Here is a 13,655-nt window from a genome sequence, read left to right as displayed (position 1 = left end):
GAGTGCCGCCGTGGCGAGGGCCCCAGCGGGAGGTCCCCTTGCAGGCGGCTTCTTCCGCACGCACCCACTTGGCTTCTGGCTCCTTGATCCATCCCCTTATTCACTTGGCCGTCGCCGCCCAGTGGTACAATTGTAGGTTTGGGAGGGCGAGCCCTCCACTTGATTTTGTTTTTTGTAAGACCTTCTTTGGGATCCTAGCAGTCTCCCTCCTCTCCCCCCCCCCCCCCCATCCGAACGCCATAATTAGTTTGTCTAATGCTTTGAAAAAGGCCTTGGGGATGTAGATCGGGATGGATCTGAATAGGAAGAGGTACCTGGGCAGCACGTTCATTTTGATTGTCTGGACTCTCCCAGCGAGGGAGAGTGGGAGTGTGTTCCATCTTTGCAGGTCCTTTTTTACTTCCTCTGTCAGACTAGTGAGGTTCCATTTGTGGATCCCTTTCCAGTCATGGGCTATTTGGGTCCCCAGGTAGCGGAATTTGTGTCGATTTGTTTAAACGGCCCGTTAGTGCTGCCCCGCGTACTTGTGGGTAAACCGGGAAGATCTCGCTTTTGCTCATGTTGAGTTTCTAGCCCGAGAAGGCGCCAAACTCTTTCAGGAGCGCGATGATTCCGTCCATGCTGCTCTGTGGATCCAAAATGTAGAGGAGCAGGTCATCTGCATACAGTGAGACTCTGTGCTCTCTGCCGCCCCTTTGGATCCTCCTCCAGCTTTTTGCTGAGCGCAATTGCTAGTGGCTCGATCGCGAGAGCGAACAGCAGCGGGGACAGTGGACATCCTTGTCTGGTGCCCCTGTGCAGCTGGAAGTATCGGGAGTTGGTGTTGTTTGTCCGTACGCTCGCCATGGGAGCGTTGTATAGGGGTTTTACCCAGGAGGTGAATCCTGTTCCAAGCCCGATCCGCTCCAGTACCTCTATGAGGTATTTCCATTCGACTCAGTCTAAGGCCTTTTCTGCATCTAGGGAGACGATCACCTCTGGTGTTCTCTCCCCGGATGGGGTCATTATCACGTTCAGCAGGCACCTAATGTTGGAGGTAAGCTGTCTACCTTTGACAAAGCCCATCTGGTCCTCTTGCTACCACCTCTGGCACACAGTCCTCTAGCCTTTTGGATAGAATCTTGGCCAGTATTTTGGCATCTGCGTTCAGCAGTGAGATGGGTCTGGATGACCCACATTCCGTTGGGTCTTTATCTTTCTTAGGTATCAGCCAAGGCCCCGTTTTCTACCCTCCCCCACGACTGGTATGTCCAGTCCATCAAGGAACCATTTCATCCCGGACTCCCCCATTGGGGGCTCTGAGGTGTACAGCCCTTGGTAAAAGGCACTGAAGGCTTTGATGATCTTTTCTGGCTCTGTTTCTAATGTGCCTCTAGTATCCCTGATTTGTGCAATTTCTCTGGTGGCTGCCTGCTTTCTCAGCTGGTGTGCCAGCAGGCGGCTGGCTTTGTTTCCGTGTTCGTATGGGGTCCCACGTGCCTGGCGGAGTTGAAGCACTGCTTTCCTGGTGGAGAGCAGATCAAAGTTCCTTTGTAGCTCTTTCCTCTCCGCCAGGAGTTCTACGTCGGGGCCTCGGAGTATTTACGGTCTACCTCCAGTATGGAGTCGACCAGCTGCTGCCTAGCCACCCTTTCCTCCCCATCTCTTCGCGCTTTGAAAGCGATGATTTCCTCTCTTAGTACAGCCCTTAGCGCTTCCCAGAACGTGGAGGGTGAGACCTCCCCGTTCTGGTTGTTCTCCATGTACTCTGCTATGGCCCGAGATATCTTTTCATTGAAGGCCTTGTCAGCTAGTAGGGCAACGTCCAACCTCCATGTGGGGATTTGGGCCCTGCCCGTCTCCAGCCTCACATCCATGTAGTGTGGAGCGTGGTCTGATATCACAATTGCGGAGTATTCCACTTTGTCTGTCCCCGGAAGCACCATTTTCCCCACCACAAAGAAGTCAATTCTGGTGTCTACATTGTGTACTGGGGAGAAGAAGGAAAACTCCTTCTCTCCTGGGTGGGTGAACCTCCAGGGGTCCACCGCTCCCATCTGTTCCATAAAGTGACCGAGTTCCCTTGCCATGTTTGAGGTTTTCCCCCTCTTGGGGTTTGATCTGTCAGTCGTTGGGTCCTGTACACAGTTGAAGTCCCCCCCCCCCCCCCCCCCCCATGATTAGCTGGTGCATCGCTATGTCAGGGATTTCTGCCATGGTCTTCTTGATGAAGCTCGTGTCGTCCCAGTTGGGCACGTACACGTTAACTAGTACTACTGGTTTCCCATCCAGGGTCCCGCTGACCATGACGTACCGCCCCCCCCCTGGGTCCGTAACAGTCTTTGTCGCTCTAAAGATCGTCCATTTGCTGATCAGTATTGCCACCCCCCTGGCCCTCGTCCCGTAATAGGAACGGTAGGTCTGTCCCACCCAGCCCTTTCTTACCCGCAGTCGGTCCTGCTCTCTCAGGTGCGTGCCTTGGAGGAAGATTATGTCTGCCTTAATGTTTCTTAGGTGGTTGAGGACTCTGGATCTTTTCACTGGGCCATTGAGTCCCCTTACGTTCCAGGTGACTATCCTGCTGGGGGGCTTCTGTCCCCTCGCTCCTGTGGGATTAACCATCTTTACCTGGTGGACGCGCCCTTGCCTCCGGGGTTCCCCCTTGTTAGGGGACCGTCCAGGATGGCCGCTGTCACTGCTCTCTCCATGCGGTTGGACCCATGCGCTCCGGGGTTTCCCTCCGTCCAGGGGGCCCCTGGCATGGCCGCCGCTGTGCGACCGCCACGCGGGTAGCCCCCTGCACTCTGGGGTCTCCCTTCGCCCAGAGAACGTACTGGGTGGATGCTCGTAGCGATTCCTCGTACCGAGCCCTTGATTGTGGCACTTTGTAGCCCTATTGCTGTTCCTATTCTAGCCTTGTTTGTCCCTCCGTCCCTGTGTTCCGCCCCCTGTTCCCTCCCTTCCTGTGCCCCCCCCCCCACCCCGGTCCCTCCCTTTCCTCCCCCGTATATCCCTCCTTTGTCCCTCTTTCCCTGCTCCTATCCCCGTTTGCTCTCCCGTCTCTGTTGAGTGGTCCCCCCCCTCTGCCTGGCGCCGTCCCCCCTTTAGGGGGCGCGCTGCGGCCCTGCTTTTTTGCATGCCCCCGGTGCTAGCTTTCTTGCTAGTGTGGTGACCCCCTTCTCGGGAGTTACTGTCTCGTTTCTCCCCTGCCCAGACTCTGCGTTTTTCTGCCCGCTCTTCCCCCATCCTACCCTGCGCTCCCCTCATTTGCTCTCCCTTCTCCGCTATTCTCGTACCCTCGTGCTGGGGCCTGGTCTCCCACAGTGGCAGTCCCTCGGGTAGTGGTTTGCTTTTTGTTCAGGGTGCGCTCGCCATGGTGGGGGGTCCTGGCGTTGCCTCACCCCTCCCGTCGGCGTGTTGTTGCCCCTTGCCAGGGGCCCCGTATTTCTACCCTCGCTGTAGGTTTTCCAGCCCGTGTTCCTCGATAAACTAGTTTGTGTCAGCAGGGGCTGTAAAGAAATACTCTCTTTCTTGGTATGTGACCCAGAGTTTCGCTGGGTACAGCATACCAAAGCGCACATTGTTCTTGTGAAGGGCTACTTTCGCTCTATTGAATTCGGCCCGTCTCCTGGTGAGGTCTGCCCCAATGTCCTTGTAAACTCTAATGAAGTGTCCTTCCCATTTGCAAGTTCTGTTTTGCCTGGCCCAGCGCAGGATTGTTTCCCTGTCTTTGTACCGGTGCAGTTTAGCTATAACTGCCGTCGGGTGTTCCCCCGCCCTGGGCTTCGGGCGCAGCGACCGGCGTGCTCTGTCCATTTCTGGTGGGTTGGGGAGTTTCCCTCCCCACTAAGTTGCCCAGCATCTCGGCCACGTAGGCCGTGGGGTTTCTACCCTCGATCCCCTCTGGTAGGCCCACTATTCTGACATTTTGTCTTCTTGAGCGTTTTTCCTGGGCGTCCATCCTGCCCTTCCTGCATTGTGCCCAGTCTCGCCACCTCCTTCTCCAGGGCCGTGATCCAGTTGCTCTTGTCAGTCGCGGATTTTTCCAGCTCCTTGATGGTCGCCTCTTGGGCTTCCAGTTTCTCCTCTTGGGCTTCCAGTTTCTTCTCTGCTCTGCCCAGGGCGAGCTGCACCTCCGCCAGGGCCTTGGCCATTGCTGCCTGTACTGCGGCTTCTATGTCTGCTTTGGTCCCTGCCTTGCTTTCCCACTGGTGTTCCCTCAGCGCCTTGGCAAAGGCTGCCTTCCAGTTCCCCTCTGGCCCAGGGAAAAATGCTCCTGTCTGCCCAGTTCTTTTTGTTGTGGCGAGCTTCCATTCCGCCGCTTTGTGCACCGATTAGCTTGCGTATTGCCCCATTTGCTTTTGGTGCCCTTTCTCCCTCTGCTTTGGCTCCCTTATTGGCATTCCCCCCCCCCTTTTCTTTTCCCCCTTTCTTCCCCCCTTCTATAAAGGCTCTTTTCAGGTAAGGGTTTTTAAAAAAAACTTGGAAGGAGAGAAGGAATTTTCTGTCCCTTTAACAGTTTACTTTTCAAAGTTGTTTTTTTCCCCCCCTAAAAGAGGAAGTTCGCCTTTTCTTTTTCTCCTCCTCACTCACCCAGGGTCGAGAGAGAGAGAAAGGCTTCTCATCGGGCCGGGAGTCCCCCTTTGTTCCGCCGACGGCCTCGTGGTGGTTGCCGCCCGGGGGAGAAAGAGGCTCGGGCCGCCGCTCCGCCTGCCCCACGTTGCTGCCGCGCGTGGGAGAGGGGGCCCGCTTCTGCTTGGCCGCCTACATTCTGCTGTGCGTTGGGGGGGGGGCTGACTCTCTGGCTGCTTCCACGTCTCCGGCCCCGGCTCCTCTCGCACACCTTTCCTCCAAGTATCCTGAAAATTAACATCCGTACGAGAGAAGAAATTTCTCAGCTCAGTCTTTTTTTGAAACTGTGCTCTCGACTTCTACATTTCCCGATGAGGGAAAACATTCTCTCGGCACCAATCAAGCCCCGCCAAAATCTTATAAATTTACTAAGATCACCTTTCATTCTGCCAATGAGTGTAGGCCCGATGTGCTTAACCTTTCCTAATTAGACGATCCCTTCATTCCAGTTATCAGCCTAGTGAATATTTGAATTTCTTTAAATGCAAGTATTTCCCTCCTTAAGGAGACAAAGATTGGATACAATACACCGGGAGCAGAATTTTATGATTATTTTTTCAAAGTGTTCCGTTGGGTGGGATAAGTGCAGGGCAGTCCGCCAGCTATCCCACCAAATTTTCAAGCACTTTTGAGGGTAAAATATTTAATTTAAAACATTGTCATTTTTGTTATGCTGGTGAGGCAGACTCTAAATGAGTCCACCCTGAAATAAAAAGAAAGGATCCTGCCTACGGATACAGAACCCCCCCCCCCCCCCCCCCCCCATCCCTTGGGGAACACCGATCCCTACTACAAACCTCCCCAACAGAAGTGCAAAGTCCCGCTTTGGGAATTCCTGTTGAATTTTCCGACCCCATCAGCTTCCAAGTCTGTTAAAAGTGGGGGTGAGAAATCACTCACCCTAGGTGTGGTCTTTGCTACCTTTATACTCCATTTCTCTTGCAATAAACAACAACATTCCATTTGCCTTCCTAATTATTTGCTGTACCTGGATGCTAAGATTTTGCAATTCATGAACAAGGCCACCCAGAACCCCCTCTACCATAGCATTCTGGAGTCTCTCTTGATTTAAATAGTATTCTGTTTTCTATTCTTCCTGCCAAAGTATTCAAGTTCACATTTTCCCACGGCATGCTCCCTCTGCCAAATTTTTACCCATGCAGTTAAACTATCTAAATACCTTTGCAGACTCTCTGCATCATCCACACAGCTTGCTTTCTTACCTTCGTTTTATCAGCATTCCAGAGAATTCCAGATTTCATCTGTCCTCTGTCTGAAAAAGTGCTTCCTGATTGCATTCCTGAATGACCCAACTCCAATTTTATTATGTCCTCTTGTTCTCGAGTCCCTCAGAGGAAATAATTTCTCTATTTATCAATTTATTTTCTCTACATTACAATTGACTATTTCAAAATATATTTCATTGGTTGTAAAGCAGCTTGGAATGACTGAAGGTCATGCAAAACACTTCACAAATACAAGTTCTTACTTTGACTTTCCACTCCAATTTCCATTTGGCCCAGATATTCCTCTCACTCTGCTTCATTCCCCATCCCTGGTTTTAGAATATGATTTAGTATCACTGGAAATTGTATTTTGAACATCTGCAGTAAAATGCATTACTATATATACATGCAAGTCATTATTCCCAAGTTTAAAGTATTTCTATTGTAGGTTCTTCCAATATTCAAGCATTGATTCTAATTTCAATGTTCTCAGTATTATCCCAATTTTTAGTAATTAATTTCTAACATGTCAAAAAAAGTTAGCGACAATCATGTTCTTGGCAAAGAGGGCCACATTCAATATAGCTAGTTTAACAGCTGTTAAAATGGTCTAATATTACTTTAGTAAGTTAAGTATCAGTTTGACCAAACGTTCTAATGATCCATGGTACAGCTCCTCAGCAGCCAAAACAGACTAAAAACATTTTCATACACAGCTTAGAAAACCAGATCTATATCGAACGTTAAGTTTACAAAATTATTCACAACTGACACACAATAATGCAAAATAGAACAGCTCAAATGTATAGATTGTAGAAATCAAAACAAATGGAAAACAGAATTGGAAAACACCCCTTTATTATGTCCGTGCCACACATACTAGTGAAAAATAATGTTCCTAAGAAAGAAAACTACCCTTTTTTCACAACATATTTAAATAAAATAACTTCAAGTACTTTGACTCAGGTACAAAAATCTCTGATCTGAGCTGCCTCCAACAGGCCACTGCAACTCACACAATGGTTAAACACAGTGGTTACAAAGAGCCATTGTGTACCAGGGTCCGTGGCAAGGCAGATGGAGGGAAATGCATTATGAAAAATACTGTGTATAGGAAATTGTAATTTATTGTATGGATACAAATGATTATATTGGAATTTGAGACCACAGTGGCTCAAAAATTATATAACAAAAATAGAAAATGGAAAACCTAATATCCCCTACACCCTGTTTTAAAGGCAGGCACTACCCAACTTTAGGAGAATCCACAGTGTTTGTAGAGGATATGTACAAGCCATATACGTATAATCATTTTAAGACTAAAATAAAATGCTACGGTTATTCTAAGGCATAACAATATTCAATGCCTGCAAACAATATGTACACATCATACATATTTGAACAAGACTTAATTAATATTAACATTAATGAACAATTATATACAGATGTTTCTTTGATGATCCACTGTTCTCGAATTCACTTTGAGACTAAGTAGGTGGTGCATTGATAAGCAGATCTATAAATTTATGTCTACAGTAACAACAGGTTCTCCAGTGCCCTTCTCGGACAGAACAGTGTAAACAGTTATCAATTGGCTTTGTTTTATTATTCAAAAACATTCGTTGTTTTATTTCCTTGAAGATTTAAAGCAATTTTGCGGCCTCTTCCTTTTCATAGAAAATGAAGATTTGACATTTTATTCATAAATTAACAAAAATTAAATACATTCACTAAAATATAAGCTACAAAAAAAATTCAAGATTTTTTCCATTTACTTCCATGTATTTTTTTACAAGGGGGAGAGGATTTCCAGTCCCCCATTACAGCTCTGGTGGTTGTATATTAATTCAGTGCGTTTTGAAATATTAGTTGCTATTGCACTAGGACCACCCCATGCCACGAACTCTTTGGGTGTGCTTCCCTGTTCTACCGAAGCTGTCCGTAAAACATTGCCTTAGTTCAAGAGCTATGGTTTCCAAAGGAGCGAACCTTTTCTTCTAGAATAATCCTTGGCTGGCATTTCCACATTTTAAGAAGTGATGTGAAGTATCTGTTGCTTTGTGCAAATTATTTTGCACTTCCCCATAGATATGAAGATACCAGTATTTCAGACTGCTGGTCCCAAAGCCTTTCATGTGTATTTTGATTGGTTTAGCTTCCCTTAAATAGCTCAGCCCACCGTTTCTCAAAAAATCTCCTCATGTTGTGACCAGCTCTGCCAATGTCTGAATCATCTTCATTAAATGTTTCACAGTTGTCAAAAACTACTCTCGCATCCACAGCAAATACTTCAGCATTTGGGTATCTAGGAAAGAATGTGTATTTAGGAATCAGTAATAGTGCCAAAAGGAAGATAACTCTGTATTACTTCGATTTCAAATATGACTGATGAAAAAGTTGTTGAAAAAATGTACAGATACTTACAGTCCATTGCTGAGTTTTTCTCGAATGGTAGAAAAGTCCATGGGTTTCTTTATAACCTTTCGGTATCCCGGTACCAGTTTGGAATTCACAGGGAGTAAGAAGGGCCAAGCATCCTCATGGGTTTCCAGCTCTGATAACATAATGCTGTTTAAAAGAAAGTAATGGTCCTTAACTTCAATGAGATGCTGACACAATAATGCCTGGAATGTCAGACTGGAAAAAGCAGTCAAAGGGGTGGCACAGTGGTTGGCACTGCTGCCTCACAGTGCCAGGGACCCGGGTTAAATTCCAGCCTCATGTGGCTGTGCAGAGTTTGCATGTTCTCCCCGTGTCTTTGTGGGTTTCCTCTGGGTGCTCAGGTTTCCTCTCACAGTCCAAAGATGTGCAGGTTAGATGGATTGGCCATGCTAAATTGCTCCTTAGTGTCCAAAAGATTAGGTGGGGTTACTGGGTTACGGGGATAAGTAGGGTGCTCTTTCAGAGGGTCGGTGCTGACTTGATGGGTCAAATGGCCTCCTTTTGCACTGTAGTAATCTATGATTCTTCTATGATAAATACAATGAATTTTGAGAATATATTCGGGACCATTTTCTGCACCAATATGTTTAGAATGAGCAAGGGAAAAGGCCATACTGTTTTAGTGATGAGTAATAAAACAGTTCGCAATCTGATCGTAAGGCAGCATCTTCCAAATAATGACCGTAAAGTGAGTGAATTTGATATTACATTTGAGAGGCAGCACTGAGAGTTAGAACCCAAGGTTTTAAATTTAAGCGAACCGTCTTGAGGGATAAGCAAAACAAACTGCAGCAAATTGGGCGGAGTTGTTATGGATAAATTTACGAAGAGTGGGATGTATTCAACATAATATCTGATATGATGTCAAATCAGTTTCTCTCCCCAAAAGTTCCACTTGTGTAGTTAAATAAACCATGGTCAACAAATAATTTAAGGGACAAAAGCAAGGGTAATGGAATAACTGGGAAAAGCTACAATACAAAAAAGGATACAAAGAAGTAATAAGTGGTGAAAAAAGCAACTTTTGAAATCTTTCAAGAGGTATCAAAGCTAACAACAAGAGCTGTTATAAATATATTAAGAAATAGTGGTAAAGGGAATGCGAGCCAATTCAAAATGGATGCAGGAGGGAATATAATAGATAATAAGAAAATCAAAAGCTTATTAAATCAGTACTTTGTATCAATTCCCACTATGGAGGAAGAGGACAAGACACCAGCAGTATAAAGCAAGCTAACAAAAAGACAAGGGGATGAACATAATTAGATTCAACAAGTTTTTTTTAAAAGAAAAGGACAGAAAATAACAGTATTTAAGATTTACAAATCCCCAGGATCTGCTGCTTTCCACCTCAGGATATTAAAATAAATAGGTGATGAAATTACAGGTATATTGGTCATAATTTTCCAAATAAACTAGATTCAAGCATTATGCATTTGTTTTGGAAAATTGCATATGTTGTTCCATTATTTGAGACACAAAGGGAAAAATGATCAACTATTGGGAAGTTATTTAAATCCATCAGATACAATCTGACAGAGTATGTGCAGAAGTATCTGCATGGATTTGTGAAGATCAGGTAATCATAGATTAAGTATAGAGGTTGGTTGGTCTCACTGCCATGCACAGTTCTTTTGCCAATTACCTTAAATCTGTGTTCTTTGGTTCCAATCCTCTTGTCATTGGAAACTGTTTCTTTCCTCTATCAAAACCCTTCGAAACTTTGAGCATTTTATTAAATCTCCTCATGACCTTCAAGTAGAACAATCCCAACATCGCCTAGTTTCTCCACTTAACTGAAGTCCCTCACCTCTTGTTGTAAATCTCCGAGGTCTCATCTGTTCTAAAGTGTGTTGCCCAGAATTGGACGCAATAAGTCAACGTGATTTATAATGATTAGCCTAACTTCATTGCTTTTGAACTCTGCCATCATTTATAAAGCCCAGGATCCCAAATGCCTTAACATCTATATCTGCTCTATCATCTTCAAAGATTTCCTTATGTGAAACCCTAGGTTTCTCTTTTCTGCATCTCTTTAAAATTGTACTATTTAGTTTACATTGCCTCTCCTCATTCTTTCTTGTAAATTGTTTAAATCGTCCCGGTTACTGAACCGAGAGTTGTATTTTCAAGTTTGCAGTTGACAGTAAGTTAAGAAACACAGATAATTGTGTGAATGGGAGCAGAAAGTTGCAAAAGGACATTTGGACAGGCTAACTAAAAGGGAAAATCTATGGACCTCACTGGTTTAAGCGGAGACAATGGTATAGTGCTAATACCATTGGACTAGCAATCCAGAAACCCAGGCTTATAATTTATGGTCCAAATCCCACAACGGCAGCTGGTGAAATTTAAATACAATTAATATAATCTGGAATTGAAAGCTGGTCTCCGTAATGAGCATGAAAATATCAATTGTTGTAAAAACCCATCAGGTTACTAATGTATTTTAAGAATCATCCTTACCTGGTCTGCCCTATATGTAATGCCAGAGCCACAGCATGATGGCTGACTCTCAACTGCCTAGCAAGTCACTTCGTTCAGGGGCAATTAGGGATGAGCAACAAATAGTGGCCTTGCCAATGTTGCTCATAGAAGAATACATTGAATTATCCACTTTTTCTGAATAGTGAATGACCAAGGCCTGAATTTTTAGGATGGCGCGCTCGAGTAGAGAGAGAGCGCGCTAGAGTAGAGAGAGAGCGCGCTAGAGTAGAGAGAGAGCGCGCTAGAGTAGAGAGAGCGCGCTAGAGTAGAGAGAGCGCGCTAGAGTAGAGAGAGCGCGCTAGAGTAGAGAGAGCGCGCTAGAGTAGAGAGAGCGCGCTAGAGTAGAGAGAGCGCGCTAGAGTAGAGAGAGCGCGCTAGAGTAGAGAGAGCGCGCTAGAGTAGAGAGAGCGCGCAGGAGTAGAGAGAGCGCGCTAGAGTAGAGAGAGCGCGCTAGAGTAGAGAGAGCGCGCTAGAGTAGAGAGAGCACGCGTCTGCCTCACTCTCTTACTCACTGCACCCCCATACACCAACACATTTTCTCACCACTCTCACAATGCCCGAGGGTGAGCGAGCATACTGAGCCTGGGTATGTACCATACATGGATCCTCTCACACTCTAGTGGTCATTTTTAAATTACTTTTTTTTTTATTAAAAAAAAAAGGTGCCCAATTATGTTTTTCCAATTAAGAGTCAATTTAGCGTGGCCAATCCACCTACCCTGCACATCTTTTTGGGTTGTGGGAATGAGACCCGCGCTGACACGGGGAGAATGTGCAAACTCCACATGGACAGTGACTCAGGGTCGAGATCGAACCCAGGTCCTTGGCGCTGTGAGGCAGCAGTGCTAACCACTGCGCCACCGACTAATGGTCATTTTAATTATTTTTTTTACCTCATCAATTTATTTTTTGACATTGCTTTATTTTTGCTCAGCAAGTTAATTGTTTTCTTCATAGCGCAACCTTTTTCTAAAATTCATGATTAATGTTTTGCCAAACCATATCTTCCAGAAAGGTTCTCATCAGCACCTTGAGTGAGAAATGATCTGGAGACGCCGGCGTTGGACTGGGGTCTATACATTTGAATGTTGAATTCATACCTGCACATAGCCAAATCCTTGCTACTCTCTTTTATGGTTTTCCACTTCTTGGTAGGTGATGGTCCCTCTAGCCTGGGTGAGTTCATAGATGGGCTGTCATCCACTTTTCGTTTTTTGGACTCTTTACCTCCCTTCTTTGGGGTACTACTTGTACTAGCCGTCTCCTCTTCATCACTAACACCAGCTCCAGATAACCTCCTGCCCTTCTTCTGTTCAAAATTCTTCCTTGGGCGATTTAGGAATTTTTTACTACGTGGAGACTGACCACTTGCCTATCAAAAGGAAATATTGGAGAGAGAGAGGAATTAGAGTAGCAAAAATCACAAATTTTCTCTCTAAAATTTTACAATGTTTTTCTTGCTGCATAAGTTTATTACCAAATGTAGAACTTTTGAAAGATCAGACTACATACAATCAGTGAGGAAGCTTGCCCTTTGCCAGCACATCTTGGAAATTCCATCCATTGAAGAAAGTAACCTGTAAACTACCTGCTTTGCATTCAATAATGCAGGAGTGAGAAATTGATCAATACTCAATATCATCATATTTAATATACATGTTCAGGAATTGTTGCTTCATCAGTATGGAGGAAAATTCTAGATTAATTTATCAAAGCTAAGTTAGTGGAGAGCTTAGTGAGATAAACCAAATAATAAATGTAATGTTCTTGGACATTAGCAAGACTCTTTGTAAGATACAATAATAATGAGGAATTGTTTTACAAGGAAAGGTTGAGCAGGTTGGGTCGATACACATTGCAGTTTAGAAGAACGTACAATGATTTTATTCTGAGGAGGATGATAGGGTAGAGGCTGAGAGAATATTTTTCCTTGTTGGGGAATCTAGAGCTGCTGTTTCAGAATAGGAGGCCACTCGTTTAAGACAAGGATGAGGAGAAACCTTTTCTCTCAGAGGGCCATGAACTCGAATTCTCTACCCCAGAGAGCTGTGAAGACTGGGTCACTGCATGTATTCAAGGTTGAGACAGATTCCTGGGAACAGAGTTGAGGCCAAAATTAGATCAGCAAGATCTTGCTGAACGGCAGAGCAGACGTGAGGGGCCGAATGGCCTACTTCTGCTCCTATTTCTTATGTTCTTATTACACTTTATTTGTAAATTGGAAGACATAGTATTGCTGAGAGAGATTTTGTGGTTAACAGAGTGTGTGAACAAAACGTATTCTGGATAGAAAGTGTGCCAGTCAGGTAAGCTCAGGTAAGCTCCGTAGTGCACTTAACATTTCAACATTTTCATAAATGACCTAGGAAGAGGATAATCATAGCTTCATTTCAAAGTTGGCAGATTACATAAAAATAGCAGGGAGTGGTTAATACAGGGGTGTTGAGGAAAAACAACAATAGAACAAGAGGCTTTGCGAGGAAGTGGATGGACAACTGGCAGCTGTGATTTAATGCAAAGTCATGAATGTAGCGATATAGAACAGACAAATGGATTGCAGAATAAATAGGAATATACTGACCAATAAACATCAATGTCTGACTCTTTTTAAAAAGCTAACTGGATGTTTGGTTGTTTATCTGCATTCCATTTCTTATTTATGCAAAGTAATCTTATTAAAATAATAATAATAATAATTGCTTATTGTCACAAGTAGGCTTCAATTAAGTTACTGTGAAAAGCCCCTAGTCGCCACATTCTGGCACCTGTTCGGGGAGGCCGGTACGGGAATGGCGTTTTGATCAGGCCCACTTAAACACAGTTCTGTAATCTGCAATACTGAAGGAATGGAGCTGAACTAGAAAAAAAGAGAGGAAAGCTATAATGATG

The 13,655-nt window shown here is 45.0% G+C and overlaps 1 protein-coding gene across 8 annotated transcripts in view; it reads right to left on the bottom strand.

Moving 5' to 3' along the window:
• Window positions 1-6,678: 6,678 nt before the first annotated feature.
• The window catches only part of baz2ba (bromodomain adjacent to zinc finger domain, 2Ba), a 603,362-nt gene continuing 596,385 nt past the window's right edge, over window positions 6,679-13,655 (bottom strand). For all 8 annotated transcript variants that reach the window (XM_072474620.1, XM_072474664.1, XM_072474673.1 and 5 more), the window contains 3 exons: window positions 11,867-12,138; window positions 8,262-8,405; window positions 6,679-8,142 (listed from right to left, as the gene is read on the bottom strand). In XM_072474620.1, coding sequence (XP_072330721.1) covers window positions 7,989-8,142; window positions 8,262-8,405; window positions 11,867-12,138 — 570 coding nt within the window. In that variant the 3' untranslated portion in view covers window positions 6,679-7,988. The remainder of the gene's footprint in view (window positions 8,143-8,261; window positions 8,406-11,866; window positions 12,139-13,655) is intronic.

Source organism: Scyliorhinus torazame, chromosome 2 (assembly GCF_047496885.1).
Source record: "Scyliorhinus torazame isolate Kashiwa2021f chromosome 2, sScyTor2.1, whole genome shotgun sequence".
NCBI lineage: Eukaryota > Metazoa > Chordata > Chondrichthyes > Carcharhiniformes > Scyliorhinidae > Scyliorhinus > Scyliorhinus torazame.
Note: the sequence above shows the minus strand (reverse complement) of the source record. Positions and strands in the feature narration are given on the sequence as shown.